General features: G+C 49.3%; 3 protein-coding genes across 4 annotated transcripts in view; all 3 read right to left on the bottom strand.

The window, feature by feature from the left end:
• Positions 1-786: 786 nt before the first annotated feature.
• Positions 787-6726, bottom strand: LOC141573260 (serine protease 44-like). Of its 2 annotated transcripts, none has more exons than XM_074345033.1 (5): positions 4770-6726; positions 4389-4548; positions 3761-4023; positions 2873-3030; positions 787-1638 (listed from the first exon to the last, which is right to left on the bottom strand). In XM_074345033.1, the coding sequence occupies exons 1-5, from the start codon at positions 5014-5016 to the stop codon at positions 1372-1374; spliced, it is 1095 nt and encodes a 364-aa protein (XP_074201134.1). In that variant the 5' UTR covers positions 5017-6726; the 3' UTR covers positions 787-1371. The 2 variants fall into 2 exon arrangements, with proteins under 2 accessions (XP_074201134.1, XP_074201135.1); XM_074345034.1 differs by having other exon boundaries at positions 787-1176.
• A 1286-nt stretch (positions 6727-8012) lies between these two features.
• LOC105072940 (serine protease 44-like) lies at positions 8013-12371 on the bottom strand. The gene is made up of 5 exons (XM_045520540.2): positions 12107-12371; positions 11707-11866; positions 11054-11316; positions 10165-10325; positions 8013-8900 (listed from the first exon to the last, which is right to left on the bottom strand). Exons 1-5 carry the CDS (start codon positions 12261-12263, stop codon positions 8664-8666), a joined length of 978 nt encoding a protein of 325 aa, XP_045376496.2. The 5' UTR covers positions 12264-12371; the 3' UTR covers positions 8013-8663.
• A 59-nt stretch (positions 12372-12430) lies between these two features.
• Positions 12431-21352, bottom strand: part of LOC105072930 (serine protease 44) — a 44297-nt gene continuing 35375 nt past the window's right edge. The window contains exons 3-6 of the mRNA XM_074345032.1: positions 21154-21310; positions 20221-20483; positions 19366-19529; positions 12431-18786 (exon numbers count right to left, since the gene is read on the bottom strand). Of these exons, the coding sequence (XP_074201133.1) occupies positions 18550-18786; positions 19366-19529; positions 20221-20483; positions 21154-21310 (821 nt within the window). The 3' untranslated portion in view covers positions 12431-18549. The remainder of the gene's footprint in view (positions 18787-19365; positions 19530-20220; positions 20484-21153; positions 21311-21352) is intronic.

Raw genomic sequence — 21352 nt, 5'->3', positions numbered from 1 at the left:
ACAGACTAGATCTGATGCAAGTTCCTAGTCTCTCAACTCCAGCCTTCCTTAGACAACACATAAGACAAAAACTACACTTGAAGCCCAGGGATATCTGGGAGCTGAAACATTGACCTCTGGAAGGGCAGGTGACAGGAGATGGAGAGGAAGTTAATTAGCAGCAAGACACAGAGACTCTGGGACACTGTCCTAGAATGAGGGTAAAGAACCAGTACCTTGAGGAGTGGGGTAAAGTGCAGTGGTAGAGCGTGCGCTTAGCATGCATGAGGTCGTAAACATGTGCTTAGCATGCACCATTAAAGTATTTTAATTAAATTTTAAAAGGAACCAGTACCTAATATAGTGAATCTCTCTTATACTCCTCTCTGTGGGAATACAGATCTTTGGTAACAAAGTGGAGGTGAGCAGCAAGTAGAAGCAATGGAAGAGGAAGAATATTGCTTATGTCCAAAATATATGTATTCTCAATTTGACTCTATCTCCATCTTCTAATCTGAGTTACGAAGGCTATGAAATTAGGCTACAAAGCTCACTGCAGACACGCTGATGACTATAACAGGAGTACAGGGAGCAAAACCCAGCTGAATAATACCATCCTTAGGACTCACACATGAGCAGGTGGGGACTCGCCTCTCCCTCTTGGGCATAATATAAACCATGAATAGTTTCTTAGTCAAATGGGAAAAAACTAGTTCTCTAGAGTATATTATACGCAACCCACAACCTCCAGGAAAACAAAGATCAGAACACAAAACAACAAATTCCAAACATTTATTCCATGGATATCAGAAATATCAATACTCCATAATCACCTCACACAACTTAGGGTGGGCCTGGGTGTGGCCACTGGAGCCCTGGGGGTGGAGTCCAAGACTGAGTAGCACTTGGAAGGCTTGTGTGCCAGAAGCTGGCCACTCACAGATGGATCCACGCTGGGGAACACAGGAACTTGTCCCAGTGCCAGAGAACTGAGTCAGATGTGGACATGGTGATGCCACCACAGTGCCTCCAAAAAATCACCAAGATGCTGAGCTTGAGAAAGTGTCTGGTCTAATGCTGTTTCACCATTGATGCTGTCTCTTCTTTGCTAGATGTTCCACTAGATGTTGAGGACCAATCGTGCTCCACCTGGTAGGTCGACTGCCCATCTTGCAGGGATGGTTTCACTGCCTCTTCCTGGCAGGCAGAGCACAGCCAAGGTGTAGGTGTGGACGAGGCAGTGAAAGGGGCACCAGGCTGGGGAACTTCTCTGCTACCTCTCTTGCTGCAACTCTCTGTCAGGTGGATCTCCACTGGGTCAGTGAATCCAACGAATTTAAGGAAAGGGCACTGAGTAGTTGTGGGAGATCAGAAGCAGGGCTACTGAGAGACTCAGAAACAGGAGTGCTGTGGGCCAGGTAACCATGGGGTCACCAGGATGCCCAAGGGCAGCACCAGACACAGAGGTGGGAAAAAGAAGCCTGCTGAGCCACAGGAGGACACCTTAATAACTTGATCAATAACCCAATCTTTGTAGGAAGTAACATCTGTATACACTTCAGGCAATCCTGTGGCACCACATGCAACACCCCAGCTCACAATTCCCACCTGGACCCATAAGTCATTAAATTCACAGACCAGAGGACCCCCAGAATCTCCCTGCAGAAAAAAAAATATAGAAACACAGGAATGGAAGGTATCAATGTCAGAACAGGCTGATCGAGAGCAAGGAGAGCAAGTTACTAGTGACACAGACACCCAGGTCCTTCCCCAGGTACCCACCAGAACCAGATATCTGTCAATGAGATTGGAGAGTTGAAAACTTTAACATCATCTGCGAAATACCACTCCTTCTCAGGTGCTCCAGGATGCACAGAAGCAATTAAACCAACAACCCCGGTACATCAGGACTGCGGCTGATATACACACTGTCATCCAGTGCCCCCTAGGCTTCCACTGCCCTGACCCCTTCCCCAGGATCCTCTCCAAACATCCCATCACCTGGAAACTAACCTCCAACCCCAACCACTCAGTCAGAAACTCAACAGTCCTCAGCTCTCCCTCACCCCTTGCCTCACCTGCAGTCAGTCACCAACACCTGACAACTCTACCTCAAACACAACCCCTTCACCGACCCCTCCACCCCAGGTCCTGCCTGGGATCAACACCATCACCTACATAGTGAAAAAAACCTGCCCCTAGTCCTGCATGGACGGCACCTGCAAACACAGCACAGCATTCTGAGCTACACATTCTATACTCCAAATCCCTTCTTTGTCCATATTTGAAAACTCACTGCACCAGATCTCTATCATGCTCCCTAAACAAGTTCCCTTTGATTCTGAGCTGCTGTATTTGCTGCTCCCTCAGCCAACAGTTCTGTTCTCCTCTTTCCAGAATTCAAATACTCCTGCTCTAAGACCAAGTCAAATGCTCTCAGCTCAGGATGGCAGCCTGGTGCAGAGGAGAGAGTGAGGGCCCAGGAATCCTACCCCTACTCCCAGGGGGACCTTGAATTAACGTCTCTGGAGGGAACGCATCTGTATAATAACATGTATAATGTTTATGTTGCACGGATATATGTGGATAACTGAGTAATGTTATCATTGGCATGGTAAGTGCCCCATAGGAGAAACTCAGTGACAGGAACTTCTATTATTGTCATCCTCAACTTCACCTTCCCTGGCAGCTCCGCCCCAGAACGTTAGGGCTGCTCCCTTTGAAGGAACAAGCCAGGCCAGCTCAGGAGAGCCATGAGGGATTCTCCCCTGAATCTCCTTCACTAAAGTCTGAAACAAGGAGGTGGCAAATAACCTAGGCTCCGCCCCTGGGAGATGAGAGGACTTTGAGGGGACCACATCAATGCAGAGCAGCAAGGGACCCACAAACTCACCTTGCACGGACTTTTCATCTTTTCGTGATAGCCACAGATCATCCCTTTTCGAACTAGTGTGCGACGGAATCTTAATTTTGCCTGCATCCTCTGATTACATTCTTTGCGGTGAAGAAGAATTTGCTCAGTCTCCTGAAGAACATCTGGCAGTACTGATGCTACAGAGAGACAAGTCAGGAGTAAGACAGCCTGCATGAGTGGAACAGGACGGAGGCCCCCAGAGCGCACAGTGCGTCATGATCAGCGCAGTCACACCCTGATGCCTCCTGAGATGAAGGAAGGACAGTAGATATCGTCCCTATTAGCTCAGAAGGAAACAAGCCAAATGTTGGCATGAGGAGCCAAGGAGGTGAGAAGCAAAGCAAGACAGGAGGAGGAACACTTCAGGACAGGAAGAGGCAAGGCCTTACCAGCCTGATACAAACCCAGGTGTCTGTCACTCTGAGTATCTGTAGTAACAGTGACAGGGCCCTGCACGCAGCAGGTTCACAGACTCTAGGACAGCTAGTGACCAAAGCTGCCAGACCAGCCTCCTTCCACATAAGGGGCCTCACAGACACACCAACAGGGCTGCTCTGGCTATACCTACACCCCAGGCACAACAAGCTCCCTGCCCCCTGGCAGGTCATTCCAGAGAAGGACGGCTCTGAATGGGAGACCTGAAATCCACCCTGGAGAGAACCCACCCTACCTGGACCCAGGCCCCCAGGTCCTAACACAACTACAGAAACTGCTCATGCACTTCAGTCACAACCTGCCAGCATCCCCTCCGCTTCCTCCCACACCCGCCTGTTAGAGAACCAGCCTCGCTGACCCTCCCTTCAGTCTGCAGCCCAACCCCTGGGGCACCAGGCTGCACCCACCCCAGATCCTGTCTGCCAGTCTCACCATTTTCAGTTGTTTGCCCCCATCCAGTCACCCAGCACCGGGTCCCAGCGTTTGCTTCAAAATGCTTTTCTGGGAGGCACACTGGCTGGATGGATGAGGAATAATTCACAGAGAAGGCCAGCAGAGCAAGGGCAATGTCATTACTCAAGGTTCTAACATCATAATGGCTATGGCAAACGATGTCCCGAACCGGAATGACCATTGCATTCTTGGGATTCGAACGTAAAAATATGACTCCCAGCTTCACCGTATATTCCTCATAGCTGCGGGAAGAGGACAAGACTCTCACGGAGATGCTGGAGGGTCTACACTCCCCTCCACCCCTTCCATGTTCCTCCCGGCCTCATCCCATCTCCTACACCAGCCATCAGCCATTTCTCCCTCCAAACCCCATCCTCTCCACAGACACTTAACCACTTGGGTTAGTAATTCTTCAAGTGAGTTCCCAGGACCACCAGCAGCAGCACCTGGGATCTTGCCAGAAATGCAAACTTTCAGGTCTCATTCCTACTGAACACAAACTAGGGGCCGTGACCTTTTTTTCAGATACAGAGGAGGAATGGGACAGGGATGGCTCCACTGCAGACAACCTGACCAGGAACCCAAAGCCAGAGCCTGAAGCACTCACCCAAATATGCAGTGGGCAGCGGTCAGCACCCACTGTGGGCCAATGAGGGAGCCTCCGCATATGTGTTGATCATTGATCTGCAGGCTCACCTGCCAGGGCCACTTTCTCTCTCTGGCGGGCATTCCACCAACTATCCTTGAAGTCCGATGACCACATGCTGCTTGGCTCAGTAAAAGGAGGACGGAAGGTGAAGCTGTTGCCTCCCTTCCCCACTCATCGCCACTACCTCCGCCTCCACCACCACCACCCCGCACTCCCAGGGCAGAGCCACGCTTCCTCTCAAAGCCTCCAGAACCCTCCGACCCTTAGACCCCTCCAGGCCAGGCCGCATGCCCCACTGGATCCCAGGCGGGCCTGTACAGCCCTATGCAGAGGTCTTACCTTGAGGGGGCCTCCCTCCATTTACAGGTTTCTGGCTGGATTCCAAAGCCTCTCCTGCTGTGGGTGTGGGCAGCACAGGAGATAGAGTGGGTACTGGAATCTTCGGGGATTTCGGGTGTCCTGGAGCTGAGGGGGCCTCCGGGATTGCCCGGCTCATTGCAGAATCCTCCTTGAGTCGGCCACCCTCACCTGGGGAAGATGAGACACCAGTGAGAAAGGAGCTGGCCGGAGCCCCCCCCCCCCCCATCACTGGCCTCTTGCCAAGGAAACTTCCCCATCCTCAACTCCTACCGCCAGCCCCCAAGCGAGCAGCCCAGCCCAGCCTCCTCTGACTCCTGCTCTTCTGGACCTCACTGAGCCGGGGCTGAAGGAGCAGGAGCCAGAGCAGGAGGCCCAGGGAGACGCCGCCGCTGCGGAGGACACCTGGGGACGCCATGGGACCCTCTGGCCGCTTCCGCTCCCTGTGGCGCCCCCTGGCGGCCGCTCGGCTCCTGCCTCCTGTTGGCGGGAGCCCGGGGCCCAAGGCAGAACCGGAAAGCTCCTCCTCCAGGATCTTCACCTCCTGCAGATTCAACCAAAACCTATTCTTGGTTGTGCTCTTAAGACCCTTGAACATGAAATTAATTTCTCCACTTTGAAGTACACATATTCCGGATTAGATACCTCAGCGCGATCTTTAAAAAATGAAAAAAATAAAAGAGAGAGAGAGAGTGAAGGAAAATGCAGTATGCGCAATGCCCAATGAAAAAGAAAAAGAAAAACAAAAGTATGGGAAGTAGAAAACACAGAACAAAACGGAAGTTTAGTGTTCGACTATAGCAGTGTCTATAATGAGCATAACTGGGGGAAACACACCAGAAAAAACAAGAACTTTCAGATTGGAGGGAAAGTGAGCTCCAGAAGTAGACTCTCTGAGAAGACAAATTTACAAGAAAGAGCTACAGGTACACATGTCGGATAAAAGGGACAGAAAGCAAAATGCTAGGCCGATCTGGAGCAAACCAAAACTGCCATAGCAATTTGGTTATCAGATCATAACATTTAAGGCAAAGATTGTATCGAGGACAGAGGGAGTCCCATACAGTAAGAACAGGACACCAGTGAGAAGACGCATGACAAGCCTTTAACAGGTAGAGCAAAGGTGACCAACTTATGGGACACTGATGCTTTGATACACTCCTCTTGGGAAGCTGATCGCTTACATAGGCAAAAGTGAGCATTAATATAGAATATTCAACTCTCAAAATTCATCATCTTGACTTAGTAGCCATATGATCAATTTTACAACTATCAACAGAGAACACTCATTCTGAATAAACACATAGGACGTATTTAGAATCAAGGCCACAACGGAAGACTAGTTATCTCAAGGAATCCGTGTGATACACATTCTCTTCATGAGCCACACGTCAACAATATGAAAATCAAGCTTTAAAAATCTCATATTTCTGAAACAAACTCAAAACCATAACCAACGGCCCTCCTTTAAAAAGGAAATCAGGAAGGAAACATGACTCTAGAGAGATCATTGCCAACAAAAGCACTACCTGTGCAATCCTACGTGAAAGTAATTGATAGCTTTCACTGTATCAGAAAATAAAGAAAACTGGTAACAAATGAGCTAAAAATTCAGCTAAATGGGGACAAGATCAATGGAATAATCTCAAAGAAAGAGTTTGGAAGAAGGGAGGAAGTCATGGAAAACAGAAGCAGAAATCAATCAATAAACAAAAGTCAGTGAGAGGACTGACACAGCCAGGACTCTGAGCTTTGAAAAGCTTAGTAAGAGACAACATTCTAGTAAGACCGAATGAAACACTACAAGAGAGAAACCAAATCACATGGTGAAAAAGAAAAGCAACGTAGACATATGACTGACTCTTTTTCATTATTACAAAATATTATTAAATGAATATGTTACTTTCTTCTAAAGCTAAGATACATTAATAGGCATTATCCTTCCCACCATTTCAAACCAAAAATGACAAAAATATGAAACAACAGTTTTCAAGACACTGGACATCAGGCCACAAGGAGCAAGACTGCTGATGCATGGGGTGAGCCCTACTATTGCCTCTGCTTACTGCCTGGAGAGAGGTTCCAGGCCGCAGTGCAGAGACAGAGCCTGGGCAGAACCCAGCAGGCTCCCAAGGGGAGCAGGTGAAGCTGAGGGGGGGTACACGCTAAGGCATCTCTGCAGACAGAACACAGGACAGAGGAAGTTACACACAGAGAGACAGCCTCAGAGATCAGGGGAGGCACCACTTTCAGTTTTGGGCTGAGCACTGGTCAGTGCATGAATGTGAAGAAGCTCCCTGAAGCCAGAAAAATAACCTCCTCAAAGGATTCGAGTAACAATGCCTGGTGCGCACCCACGACCAGGAACAGTGCCTGTTCCCGTCAGCCAGACTGGAAACCTCAAGATGCCCAGAACACTCTGTAGCCTGTACAGGAAGGTCTTGCCTTAGCAACAGCGACTAATCATCCCTAGGCTGAGTCTCAATCCAGCCCTTCCAAAAAAATGTAAAACAAGACCAGAATATATCAGTTTCCTAGTAATTTAACTGCATCCCAAAATAAAGCCCAAGACTATTTCTAGGAAAATACCAAGCACCAGGTAAAGGTCACAATGCCTGGTACCTAATCAAACAATACTCACCATTCAAGGAGCATGACAATACAGCCCATAAGAGGAATACTCAATCAATCAATATCAACCCAGAACCGAGAGGAAGATCAGCAGCCAGTCCAGGTGACTATGGGACACTAGGTGTGCTGACTGGGACAAAGACGCTGTACACACACACACACACACACACACAGAGCCAGGCCCTCCCTACACCCTCCCCTCGTGGAGACTCAGCTCTTTGGGCTCAAAGGGTTTTGACAACAGGCCCACGGGGTCTCCACCAGGCATGCCTGTCAAGGGGCAGTACAGAGAGGTACGGGGCAGTGAGGGGGCCACGTCCCAGGCTCTGCCCTCTTGCTCCCGGGGTCCTGATTACAGAGGCTGCCAAACTCAACTACATCAGCCCCGCTACAGAGACGCTGATGCCTAAACAGAGCTCAGGCCGCAGGACCCACCCCCGAACACAGGCGTCAGACTTCCGTCCTGGGACACAGGCTCCCCATCTCTGAACTTCCAGAGCTTCATGGACGCCAGGAAAGCTCCCTCAGCTAAAGGAGAAACTAGTTTTCTACAGTATGTTATGTGCAACCCCACAAACTTCAGGAGACCTGAGCTTCAGAACACACGAGAAACTCCAAGCATTTATTCAGTTGACATCTGAAATCTCCACACTCCTTAATGCCTCAACACAACCAGTGGTGAGCCTGGGTGTGGCCACTGGACCCCTGGTGGGGGGTGGTTCCAAGACTGAGTTGCCCCTGGTGGTTTGTGTGGCAGAAGCTGGCCACTCACAGATGGATCCACACAGGACCTTCTTCCAGCTCCAGAGAACTGAGTCAGATGTGGACGTGGTGATGCCTCCTCAGTCCGATCAAAAAATCATCGAGATGGCTGGCTTGAGAAAGTGTCAGGTCTAATGCTGTTTCACCGTTGATGCTGTCTCTTCTTTGCTAGATGTTCCACTAGATGTTGAGGAGCCATTACACTCCACCTGGCAGATCACCTGGCCACCCTGCTGGGATGGTGTCACTGCCTCCTTCCTGGCAGGCAGAGCACAGCCAAGCTGCAGGTGTGGATGAGGCAGGTCCCAGGATCTCCAGGCCGGGACAATGTCGGGGCTCCACACTTGCTGCCAGTCTCTGTCGTGTGTATCTCCACAGGGTCAGTGGATCCCAAACAGAATCGAGGAAGGGCATTGAGTAGTGTGGAGGTCAGAGGCAGGGCTAGTGTGAGACTCAGAAACAGGAGGGCCCTGAGACAGGGTATCATGGCGTCACCAGGATGCCCAAGGGCAGCACCAGACACAGAAGTGGGATAAAGACACCTGCTGCGCCACAGGAGGACACCTTAGTAACTTGATTAATGACCCAATCCTTGTAGAACCTAACATCTGTATAAACTGCAGGCACTTCTTTGATACCACAGCGAACAGCCCAGCTCACAATCCCCACCTGGACCCATGAGTCATTACACTGACAGACCAGGGGACCCCCAGAATCTCCCTGCAGAAAAAAAAAGAAACACAGGAATGGAAGGCAACCAACATCAGAACAGGCTGATTACAGCAAGGCACTTGGGACACAGTCACCCAGGTCCTTCCCCAGGTACCAACCAAGCCCAGGTTTCTGTGAATGAGATTGGAGAGTTGAAAACTTTAACATCATCTGAGAAATACCACTCTTTCCAGGTGTTCCGAGATGCACAGGAGCAATTAAACCAGCAGGCCCTGGTACATCAGCATTGTAGCTAATATACTCACATTGTCATCCAGTGCCCCCTAGGCTTCCACTGCCCTGACCCTTTCCCCAGGATCCTCTCCAAACATCCCATCACCTGGAAACTAACCTCCAACCCCAACCACTCAGTCAGAAACTCAACAGTCCTCAGCTCTCCCTCATCCCCTCCCTCACCTGCAGTCAGTCACCAACACCTGACGACTCCGCCTCAAACACAACCCCTTCACCAGCCCCTCCGCCCCAGGTCCTGCCTGGGATCAACACCATCGCCTACATGCCTACAACACCATTGCTACATTGCCTACAAACTCCTGGCCTCCAGTCCTGCATGGACGGCACCGGGAAACACAGCACAGCATTCCAGGCCACACATATTCTGACTCCAACCCCCTTCTCTGGCCATATCTGCCCCCTCATTGCTCCAGACCCTTAACATGTCCCTAAACATGACAAGTTCCCTCCAACCTCTGAGCCACTGTACTTGCTGTTCCTCCTCCCAACTGTGTTGTTCTCTCTCTCTCCAGAATCCAAATCCTCTAAGACTGAGCTTAAATGCTCCCTGCTCAGAAAGGCAGCTTGGTGCAGAGGGGAGACTGTGGGCCCAGTTGTCCTAAATCCACTCACAGGAGGACCTGGAATTACTGTCTCTGGAGGGACCACATTGGTATGATAACATGTATGATGTGTACGTTGCAGGGTTGTGACATGATTAACTGAGCTAATGTGGGTGAATTCTCACACTGGCACAGTAAGTGCCCCAAAGAAGGAACTCAGGTACAGGAACTTACATTATTATCATTATCATCCTCAATCCCACCCACCCTGGCAGCACCCCCAGGATGTGAGGGCTGCTCCCTTTTGGAGGCACAGGCCAGGTCAGCTCAGGGGAGTGATGAGAAGTCTCTCCTGATCTCTCCTAATTAAAGGATGAAACGAGGAGGTAGCGAATAACCCAAGCCCTGACCCTGGGAAAGAGGGAATTTTGAGGGGAGATATCAATGTAGATGCAGCAAGGGACCCACAAACTCACCCTGCAGGGACCTCCCCTCTCTTTGTTATGGCCACAGATCATTCCTTTTCGCACTAGTTGGTCAGACATATTCGCTGCTTCCTGGGCCATCTCATTACATTTCTCCAGTTGAAGAATGGTTTGCTCAATCTCCTGAAGATCAGGTGGCCTTGATGATGGTACTGAAAGAGGCAATTCAAGAATAAGAGACCCTGCATGAGTGGAACAGGACAGAGGCCCCCAGAGCGCACAGTGCGTCATGATCAGCGCAGTCACACCCTGATGCCTCCTGAGATGAAGGAAGGACAGTAGATATCGTCCCTATTAGCTCAGAAGGAAACAAGCCAAATGTTGGCATGAGGAGCCAAGGAGGTGAGAAGCAAAGCAAGACAGGAGGAGGAACACTTCAGGACAGGAAGAGGCAAGGCCTTACCAGCCTGATACAAACCCAGGTGTCTGTCACTCTGAGTATCTGTAGTAACAGTGACAGGGCCCTGCACGCAGCAGGTTCACAGACTCTAGGACAGCTAGTGACCAAAGCTGCCAGACCAGCCTCCTTCCACATAAGGGGCCTCACAGACACACCAACAGGGCTGCTCTGGCTACACCTACACCCCAGGCACAACAAGCTCCCTGCCCCCTGGCAGGTCATTCCAGAGAAGGACGGCTCTGAATGGGAGACCTGAAATCCACCCTGGAGAGAACCCACCCTACCTGGACCCAGGCCCCCAGGTCCTAACACAACTACAGAAACTGCTCATGCACTTCAGTCACAACCTGCCAGCATCCCCTCCGCTTCCTCCCGCACCCGCCTGTTAGAGAACCAGCCTCGCTGACCCTCCCTTCAGTCTGTAGCCCAACCCCTGGGCACCAGGCTGCACCCACCCCAGATCCTGTCTGCCAGTCTCACCGTTTTCAATTGTTCGCCCCCATCCAGTCACCCAGCACTGTGTCCCAGGTAGCACTTCAAAATCCTTTTCTGGGAGGCACACTGGCTGGATGGATGAGGAATAACTCACAGAGGAGTTCAACTTAATAACGGCAATGTCGTGAATGTAAGCAGTCCGATTATACCCACTATGGCGATAGATGTCTTTGGCTGTAACGACCACTGCATCTGGGGAATCTGCATGTAACCACGTACTTCCCAGCTTCACTTCGTATATCTCATAGCTGCGGGAAGAGGACAAGCCCCTCACAGAGATGCTGGAGGGTCTGCACTCCCCTCCACCCCTTCCATGTTCCTCCCAGCCTCATGCCATCTCCTACACGAGCCATAGGCCATTTTCTCACTCTAAATCACATCCCATCGATAAACCCCTAACCTCTCAAGGCAGTGATTCTCCATTGATATCCCAGAACCACCACAGCAGCACCTGAGATCTTGGAAGAAATGCAAAATTCATCTTTTACTTCTACTGAATACAAGCTAGGGGCTGTAATCTGATTTTAAATGAGGAAGAGAAAGCTCAGGTGAGGGTTAGGACTGGCTCCATGTCGTGCAGCCCAACCAGTAGCCCAACCTACATCCCCAAACACTTACCTATTTACCCAAACACTCACCTATTTACACAGTGACCTGCAGTCAGCACCCACCGTGGGGCAAAGAGGGAACCTCCGCATCTGTGAACTCCTCCCGTCTGCAGGCTCACCTGCCAGGGCCACCTTCTTTTCGGGGCTGGCATTCCATCAATTATCCTCATATCCCGATGGATACATCTTCCTTGGCTCAGTAAGAAGAGGGACAGGAGGTGACACCACTGTCTCCCTCCTACCAATTCCTCAACCTCCACCTCCACCTCCTCCAACACCACCGCCTCCACCACTTCTACCTCCACCCTGAGGATAGAGCCAGGTTTCCTCTCAAACCATTCAGAATCTTTTGACCTTTCAAACCCACAGCCAGGCAGTGACCCCTACTGGCTTCCTAGGCAGGCCTTACAGTCCCGTGTAGAAGCAGTACCTTTAAGAGACAACCCTTCAAATACAGGAGTCTGGCTGGATTCGAAAGCCGCCCCCACTGTGGCTGCAGCTGGCCCTGGAGCTACAGTGGGCACTGGAAACTTCCGGGATTTCGGGTGTCCTGGAGCTGAGGGGGCCTCTGGGATTGCCGGACTCATTGCAGAATCCTCCTTGGGGCTGTCACCCTCACCTGGGGAAGATGAGACACCAGTGAGAATGGAGCTGGCCTGAGCCTGCCCCTTCGTCGTGGCCTCTTCCCATCTCACCCTCCCCACCCCCACCCCCACCCCCACCCAAACTCCACCTCCCCAACCCCCGCCCCCGAAATTCCACCGCCCCTCCCCAAGCCCAGCACCCATGTGAACAGCCAGGCCCAGTCCTGTCCAATCACGGTCTGCCCCGGTCTCACTGAGCTCAGTATGAAGGACCAGGAGCCAAAGGACCAGCAACCAGACCAGTACGTGCATGGAGCCTCCACCCCTGCAGGGCACGCTTGGGGACGCCATGGGCACCTCTCGCAGCACCGCGCTCTCCGCGCCCCCTCGCGGCGGCTCCGCGCCTGCCTTCCTGTTGGCGGGAACACAGGGCCTCGGCAGCATCGGAAAAATCTTCACCTCAAGCTTATCCAACCAATCTAAATTGTGCTCTTAAGGACGTTGAACATGAAATTAATTCCTCAACCCTAAAGTAGAGACCTTCTGAATTATATATACCTCACCAGCATCTAATAACTGGAGTCATAAAAAAAAAAAAAACAAAAACAATCTGCCAGGATAAAAGGAAAACGAAAGTATGGTAAATACAGACTACTGAACAAAATGGCAGTTTTGAGCCCGGATATAATCGCATCTGTGATAAGCGTGAGTGGGTTGATCATACTAAACAATATATGACTTTCAAATTGGTGGAAAACATAAGGTCCAGAAATAGACTTTCTAGGAGACAAATTTACCACAAAGAGATGCAGATACCTGGGAAATAAAGGCACAGGAAGTAACATGCATACTGGTGTAACAGAAAGCTGGGAGAGCAATTTGGTTATTGGATCACAGCTTTCAAGGCAGAGATTGTATCAAGGACAGAGGGAGTAACATACAGTAAGGAAAAGACACCAATGAGAAGATGCAATGACAAGCCTTTAAGGTGGAACAAAGATGACCAATTTATGGGAAACTGATGCTATGATACATCTTCTTCAAAGCTGATAACTTACATATGCAAAATTAAGCAAAAGTATAGAATGTTTGACTCTCAGAACACATTATCTAGACCTAATAGCAAGATGCTGCATTTACAACTATGAACAGAGAACACTCATTCTGTGAATAAACACATAGGGAATATTCAGAATCAAGGCCACAACGGAAGACCAATTATCTCAAGGAATCCATGCAATACACATTCTCTTCATGAGCCACACATCAATAATATTAAAATCAACTTTTTAAAAATCCCGTATTTCTGAAATAAAGTCAAAACCCTAGCCAGTGGTCCTCTGATATAAAGGGTAATCAGGAGGGAGATATGACTTTAGAGATCATTGCCAATGAAAGCACTACGCAGGGAGAGGGTATAGCTAGGTGGTAGAGTGCATGCCCAGCATGCATGAGGTCCTGGGTTCAATCCCCGGTACCTCCATATTAAATAAGTAAATAAACAAACCTAATTACCACCCCCTCCAAAAAAATAAAGTTTCTAAAAGTAATTAAATAAAGTGAATTTAAAAAAAAAAAAAAAAAGGAAGCACTACCCACGAAATCCAATGTGATACAGCCACTGCATTCCTGGAAAGTAACTGGTAGCTCCCACTGTATCAGAAAATAAAGAAAACTGATAACAAATGAGCTGAAAATTCAACTCAAAATGGGGGAAAGATCAAAGCTGTACTCTTAAAGAAAGGCTTTGAGAGAAGAGAGGAAATAATGGGAAACATGAGCAGGAATCAACAAAACAGAGAAAAATTACTGAGAGGATTGACACAACCTGAATTTTGTTATTTGAAAAGCTTAGTAAGAGACAACATTCTGGTAAGACTGAATGAAATACAAGACAAAGGGATATTGCAGGGTGAAAAGGGAGAGGAAACAAAGATATGATAAACTTTTTTAGTTATTAGAGACTCTTATTAAATGCATATGTTGACTTCTCCTATGGCCAAGATAGACTAACAGGCATTGTCCTTCCCTGTGTCACCTGAAACAACCAAAAATGACAAAAATATGAAACAGTTTTCAAGACACTGGACACCAGGCCACAAGGAACAAGACTGCTGTTGGATGGGGTGAGCCCCTACTATTGCCTCTGCTTACTGCCTGGAAAGAGGTTCCAGGCCGCAGTGCTGACAGAGAGGGAGCCTGGGCAGAATCCAGCAGGCTCCCGAGGGGAGCAGGTGAAGCTGAGGGGTGGGACACGCCAAGGTATCTCTGCAGACAGAACACAGAACAGAGGGAGTTATGCACAGAGACAGCTCTGGGGATCAGCGGAGGCACCCCCTTCAGTGCTGACCTGAGCGCTGGTCAGTGCATGAATGTGAAGAAGCTCCCTGAAGCCAGAAAAATAATCTCCTCAAAGGATTCGAGTAACAATGCCTGGTGCTCACCCACGACCAGGAACAGTGCCTGTTCCCGTCAGCCAGACTGGAAACCTCAAGATGCCCAGAACACTCTGTAGCCTGTACAGGAAGGTCTTGCCTTAGCAACAGCGACTAATCATCCCTAGGCTGAGTCTCAATCCAGCCCTTCCAAAAAATATAAAACAAGACCAGAATATATCAGTTTCCTAGTAATTTTACTGCATCCCAAAATAAAGCCCAAGACTATTTCTAGGAAAATATCAAGCACCAGGTAAAGGTCACAATGCCTGGTACCTAATCAAACAATACTCACCATTCAAGGAGCATGACAATACAACCCAAGATTACTAAAACAGCTATTAGAACTGTAGTCATACACACACCCACAAACGTTAGGTAGAGATGCTGAAGACGTGAAAAGACCCAAATCAAACGTGTAGATATAAAAACAACCCTTTGTGAGATGAGAAAACACACTGATCATAGGATTGACTTTATATAAAACATCGCAGTGGAAGAGATTAGTGAGCTCAAAGACATGACAACTTTTTTAAAACTCTAAAATCAAACACAGAGAGAAAAGACAATAACAAATAGAGCATGTGACCTGTGGCCTAATTTATGTGTCCCTAGAGTTCACAAAAGCAAGTTGCAGGGCTGGGGTCAGGGGTGGGAGATATTTAAAGAAATAAAGGCCAAATATTTTGCAAATTTGATTTAAAAAACTATAACCCCAGACATCCAATAAACTCAACGATCAACAAACAAAGAAACATGAAGAAATCTAGACCAAAGTACAACCTAATCAAGTAGGTCACAACCAACAATAAAGTAAGAGGAAAAAGATAAAAATGACATTACGTTTCTCAGCAGAAACAATGCAAGCAATGTTCTCAGCTGAGGTCAGAGATGAGTCTCCTCGTTTCAGCTCTCATGGTGTAATCAGATGCCCTGTTCCCAGTCCACAAAAGTAGTGCCACGTTTGTGCATTTTTCTGCTTTTTGTTGGTGATTTCACTGTTTAGCATGGCCCCCTGCAAATTGCTGAAGTGCTGTCTGGTGCTCAAGGACTCCAGCCTGTGATGCACATTGCAGAGAACACACATGGGTCAGGTCAGGTCAGCTTCCTACAGGCATGAATTGTACCGCTGTTGGCCATGAGTTCAATGATACTGAATCAACAGAGTGTATGAAATTAGGTGTTTTTATCCAGAAACAAACATAAAATAAGGATCCACGTTAATCACAGATCCTGGGAAATACATGTGACTTTTCTGCAACAGGGATTTAGCAGGAATGCCACCCATCACAGCAGGTACCTGAACCAACCTGCTCCTGAGTCCCTTTGACATGATCCTAGTCATCTGGATACCTCCGTTACCATCTGACAGGACATTTCAGGCTGACTTCATACATTTCCTGCCCAACACCTGGACATTTTTCAAGCCATTGCTACAAGGAGCCCTGGTTTCCTTGTGTGTGAAATCACATTTCAAGAACACAATCTGGGTAATAGGAGTGTTCACTACTATACATCGCTTCTCCTAATGATGCGAATCCATCAGCATTTTTGTTGGTTTTGTTTCCTTTTCCTTTGCAGTCCAATATTTAGGTAGAACTCAATGCCCGCTTCTCAACCTCCTCTTCTCTCTGTGCTATCTGTCTCTTTCAGAGGGTGGTTTGCTCAGCCACCAGCCCCCTGACCTAAAGGTTATCCTAAGGACCATTTCTTCCCTCCCACCTGAGAGCCACATCTCATTGTGGCCACAGCCCAGTGCCTGATTCACAAAAGAAACTTCACAAATAGTTGGAAGGAGTGAAAATGGCTATCATTTACTTGGAGGTTAGTGTTCTGCTTTCTGGGAGACCCTGCCTGACTTTTCTGGTAGCCAGAGGCTGACCCTCAGTTACTAAGCTGCTTAAACTGAATTCCTCTCCCCCACCACAAGAAAAGGACATTCTAGTATCAGCATAACAAAGGGCACCCCCACTGGGACCATAAACTTCCCAGAGCTTTGGACTTTTCCTGTAACTCTTGCTTCCAAGTTGAGGTTTCCCCTCTTTGCCAAGTCATCCTGGAAAGAAAAAGCAGGACAGAGCAATGAGCTGAGAGAGCACTGACAGAAAGCAGTGAGGTGACAGAGAAGGTGTGAGTAGTCATTTTTCCAGCCTTTCACACATTTGACAAATATTTCCTGAAGTCTTGCTCTGTTCCAAGCCTGGAGCTGGAGGGAAAAAAATAAAAGGATGATACAGATTTCAACCTTGAGCAGAAAAGTCACCCAGTGGAAACAAGACAGAAGAAAGGGCTCAGGACCACGAGAGTCAGGGGAGCCCAGAATAAAGCACATTACTCAGCCCAGGGTAGTCCACAGGAGATGCCCTGGGGAGGACTGACTGCTTCTGTTGGATCTTAGCCAATGAAGAGGAAGAGAGAAGGAAATGAGAAGCCATACTGACATTCCCAGGAAGAGAACATCACAGGAAAGAACAAGGTGGCTTGTTCTGGAAGAAAGCTGCACCCGAGAGTGCAACGTAGCCAGACACAGGCCTCCAAGTCTGCCCAACCACGCATTTCTGTAAAACCACGGTAGTGTTTACTAGGATTAACGATAACCTACTGGCATTTGAAAAGCACAGTGTCCTGCCCCAGCCTCCCTCAGGCAGGGTGATCCCAGACAGGGGACAGAGGCTGGGAGACCAGCAGCCAGTCCAGGTGACTATGGAACACTAGGTCTGCTGATTAGGAAAAAGAAGCTGTACGTACACACACACACACACACACACACAGACCCAGGCCCTCCCTACACCCTCCCCTCGTGGAAACTCAGCTCTTTGGGCTCAAGGGGTCTTGACAACAGGCCCACGGGGTCTCCACCAGGCATGCCTGTCACAGGGCAGCACAGAGAGGTACAGGGATGGTGAGGGGGCCACGTCCCAGGCTCTGCCCTCTTGCTCCCGGGGTCCTGATTACAAAGGCTGCCAAACTCAACTCCATCAGCCCCGCTACAGAGATGCTGATGCCTAAACAGAGCTCAGGCCGCAGGACCCACCCCCTAACACACGCGTCAGACTTCCATCCTGGGACACAGGCTCCCCATCTCTGAACTTCCAGAGCTTCATGGACGCCAGGAAAGCTCCCTCCGCTAAAGGAGAAACTAGTTTTCTACAGTATGTTATGTGCAACCCCACAAACTTCAGGAGACCTGAGCTTCAGAACACACGAGAAACTCCAAGCATTTATTCAGTTGACATCTGAAATCTCCACACTCCTTAATGCCTCAACACAACCAGCCTGGGTGTGGCCACTGGAGCCCTGGGGTTGGAGGGGGCTGGTTCCAAGACTGAGTTGCCCCTGGAAGGCTTGTGTGGCAGAAACTGGCCACTCACATATGGATCCACGCTGGGGAACACAGGACCTTCTTCCAGCTCCAGAGAACTGAGTCAGATGTGGATGTGGTGATGCCTCCTCAGTCCGATCAAAAAATCATCGAGATGACTGGTTTGAGAAAGTGTCAGGTCTAACACTCTTTCACCGTTGATGCTGTCTCTTCTTTGCTAGATGTTCCACTAGATGTTGAGGAGCCATTATGCTCCACCTGGCAGGTCACCTGGCCATCTAATTGGGATGGTGAAACTGCCTCTTCCTGGCAGGCAGAGCACAGCCAAGCTGCAGGCGTGGATGAGGCAGGTTCTGGGAGCTCCAGGCCGGGACAATGTTGGGGCTCCACACTTGCTGCCAGTCTCTGTCGTGTGTATCTCCACAGGGTCAGTGGATCCCAAACGGAATTGAGGAAGGGCATTGAGTAGTGTGGAAGTCAGAGGCAGGGCTAGTGTGAGACTCAGAAACAGGAGGGCCCTGGGTCGGGGTGATCATGGGGTCACCAGGATGCCCAGGGGCAGCACCAGACACAGAGGTGGGATAAAGACACCTGCTGAGTCCAGACGAGAAGCCTGACTCACTCTAGCAACGACCCAATCCTTGTAGAAACTCACTTCTGTATAAACTCCCGGATACCCTCTGCGACCACAGCCAATGCCCCAGCTTACAATCCCCACCTGGATCCATGCATCATCAATTTCACAGACCAGGGGACCCCCAGAATCTCCCTAGAGATAGAAAAAGAAACAAACACAGTGATGGAAGAGGATCAACATCAGAATAGGCTTAATGCACTGCAAGCCCTGGGGAGATGGTCATTCATGGGGCTCCCCCAGGTACCACTAAGGCTCCACCTGTCCTAGGTTCCCGTAAATATGAGATTTGAGCGCTGAAAAAATTTAACCAACGGAATTTGTGTACATCATCAAAAAACTGCGTACAAAAAACTGAACATTCTTAAAGAAAAGGTGCATACTCTGAGATACTAATAATGAATAAAGTCCTTACTTGTGTATATTGCTTGTCACTAAGAAGGGGTTATAACTTGTGACTTGTATTACTGGTATTTCATGCCTGAATCTCCCCTCCTCCCTGTCTCCCCCTCAGGCAGCCTCAGGTCCTCTCCACTGAGGGATCAGGTCAGGCCAGCCGGGCAGAGCCTTGGCAGCTTGTCCCCTTGAATCCCCTCTACTTAAAGACAGGGTGAATGGAGGCACTGCTAGATAACACAGGCCCCTCTGCCTGTGGGTGAGCAACATCTGCAAGGACAACCAAAATCAGGATCAGCAAAGGGCCCATGAACTGACCTGGCAGGAATCCTTTCCTTTGGAGCTGGAACCACAGATGGTCCCCCTCTTGACCATGTCCCTGTAACTTCCCAACTTTTCTTTGAGCATTTTGTTGCATTTCTCATAGCGAACAATGGTTTGCTCAGCCTCCTGGAGCGGGGGTGTCGGTGAATTTGGGTCTTCTGTAGAGATAATTTAGGAGTAAATTAGGTGGATCTGCTTAGTGGGACAGGACACCAGCCCCGGTACCTATTCTGCATCTCAATACAGGGTGTTCACGTACAGACACCCTCTTAGGGCAGTTGATATTGTCCCCATTAGGCACTAGAGGAAAGGAGGCTCAGAGGTGACATGGTTAAGAGGAGGTGGTAAGAATCAAAACCAAGTGTCTGTCACTCTGAGTATCATAAATAATAGTGACAAGTGCCCTGTACATCAGTGAAGTGCCTTTAGTTTAGAGCAGGATCAGACTCTCAGGCAAGTAGTGCCCCGAAGTTACCAAATCCAGCCTCTCCCCAGGGATAGGAGGCCCTATATTTCACTAAGAGGAGTTCTCTGGCTTCTTCTCAATCACAGGAAGCTCCTTATCCACCAAGGCAGGTACTTTAGTTTGCAACAGGTCAGATTAGCAGACAGATTAACACCCCTAAATTAAAATCCACCCCCAGCTTTGCTTGTCACCCAAGCCCCCAGGTCCTGACATACTAATAGAAATTTGTAACACCATCCAATCACTCCCTCTCAGCATCTCTCCACCCTCCTCCCTTACCCACTTGCTAGAAAATTTCCTCCCTGTCTCTCCCTTTAGCCTGTAGGCCAGCACCAGGGCTCCAGGCACCCTGAGTTTGCTGCAGTCTTGCTTCACAGTCTCACCTCTTTCATCCAGTTTTCCCCATCCAGTTACCCAGCACTCTGTACCATCTTGGACCATGAAAGCCTTTTCAGGGAGGCACACAGGCTGGATGTTCGAGGAATAATTCACAGGGAAGGCAAGCAGAGCAAGGGCAATGTCATGTTCAGTTATTCCAACAGGATTATAATTTTTGTGGATAACGATGTCTTGGACTGGGACCTCGATTGCCTTTCTGGTGTGCATCAAACGTATGTCTCCCATCTTCACTATGTATTCCACATGGCTGTAGAGAGATCCTGGAGGTTCTACACTCCCCTTCCACATCTTCTCGTTCTTCCCAGCCTAGTCCTATCTCCAGCACCACTCACCAGACACCTCCCCTCACTCCAAGCCACATACCTTCCCATACCCCGGGCTGCCCTATCCAGTGGTTCTCAAAGTTTGGACCCCAGATAAGCAGGATCAACATCACCTGGGAACTTGTTAGAAATGCAGATTCTCAGGTCCCACTCCTGATCTGCTGAATCAGAAACTCTGAGGGTTGGGGACAGGCAATTCTTGTTTTAACAAGCTCTGAAGGTGTTCTCATGCTCATTAAAGTCTGAGACCACTGAGCTAGCCAGATTGGTCAACCACAGTCCATTCTCCTTAACTATTTCTCCTTGCAAGTCTTTGTCCACAGAGTCTCCCAACTAGCATCTCTCCCCTCTTCTTGCCACTTGGCTTGAAGGCTAATCAGCCCAAGCTTAAAAGAAGTAGCTTTGAACCCAATTTTAGGTCTTGACTTTCCAGGCTACCAAGGGTTCTAACATCACCTACCTCTGACGGCAGCTTGAAGAACAGGGACTGTGACCCTTTCCAGATGAGGAAGAGGAAGCTCAGGAAGGGGTTGGGACTGGCTCCAGGTCACACAGCCTGACCAGGAGCCCAAGCCAGGAGCCTGGAACACTCACCCGTATATGCAGTGGGCCGCAGTCAGCACCCACCGACTGGCAATGAGGGAGCCTCCACATATGTGTTGATTATTGACCTGCAGGCTCACCTGCCAAGGCCACTTCTTCTCTCGGGCTGGCATTCCACCAACTATCCTGGCCATCCGACGGCCGCATACTAGAGCAAGTCAATGAAGGGAGGGGACTGAAAGTAAAGCCG

This window comes from Camelus bactrianus, chromosome 17, assembly GCF_048773025.1.
Source record: "Camelus bactrianus isolate YW-2024 breed Bactrian camel chromosome 17, ASM4877302v1, whole genome shotgun sequence".
NCBI classification, from domain to species: domain Eukaryota; kingdom Metazoa; phylum Chordata; class Mammalia; order Artiodactyla; family Camelidae; genus Camelus; species Camelus bactrianus.
Note: the sequence above shows the minus strand (reverse complement) of the source record. Positions and strands in the feature narration are given on the sequence as shown.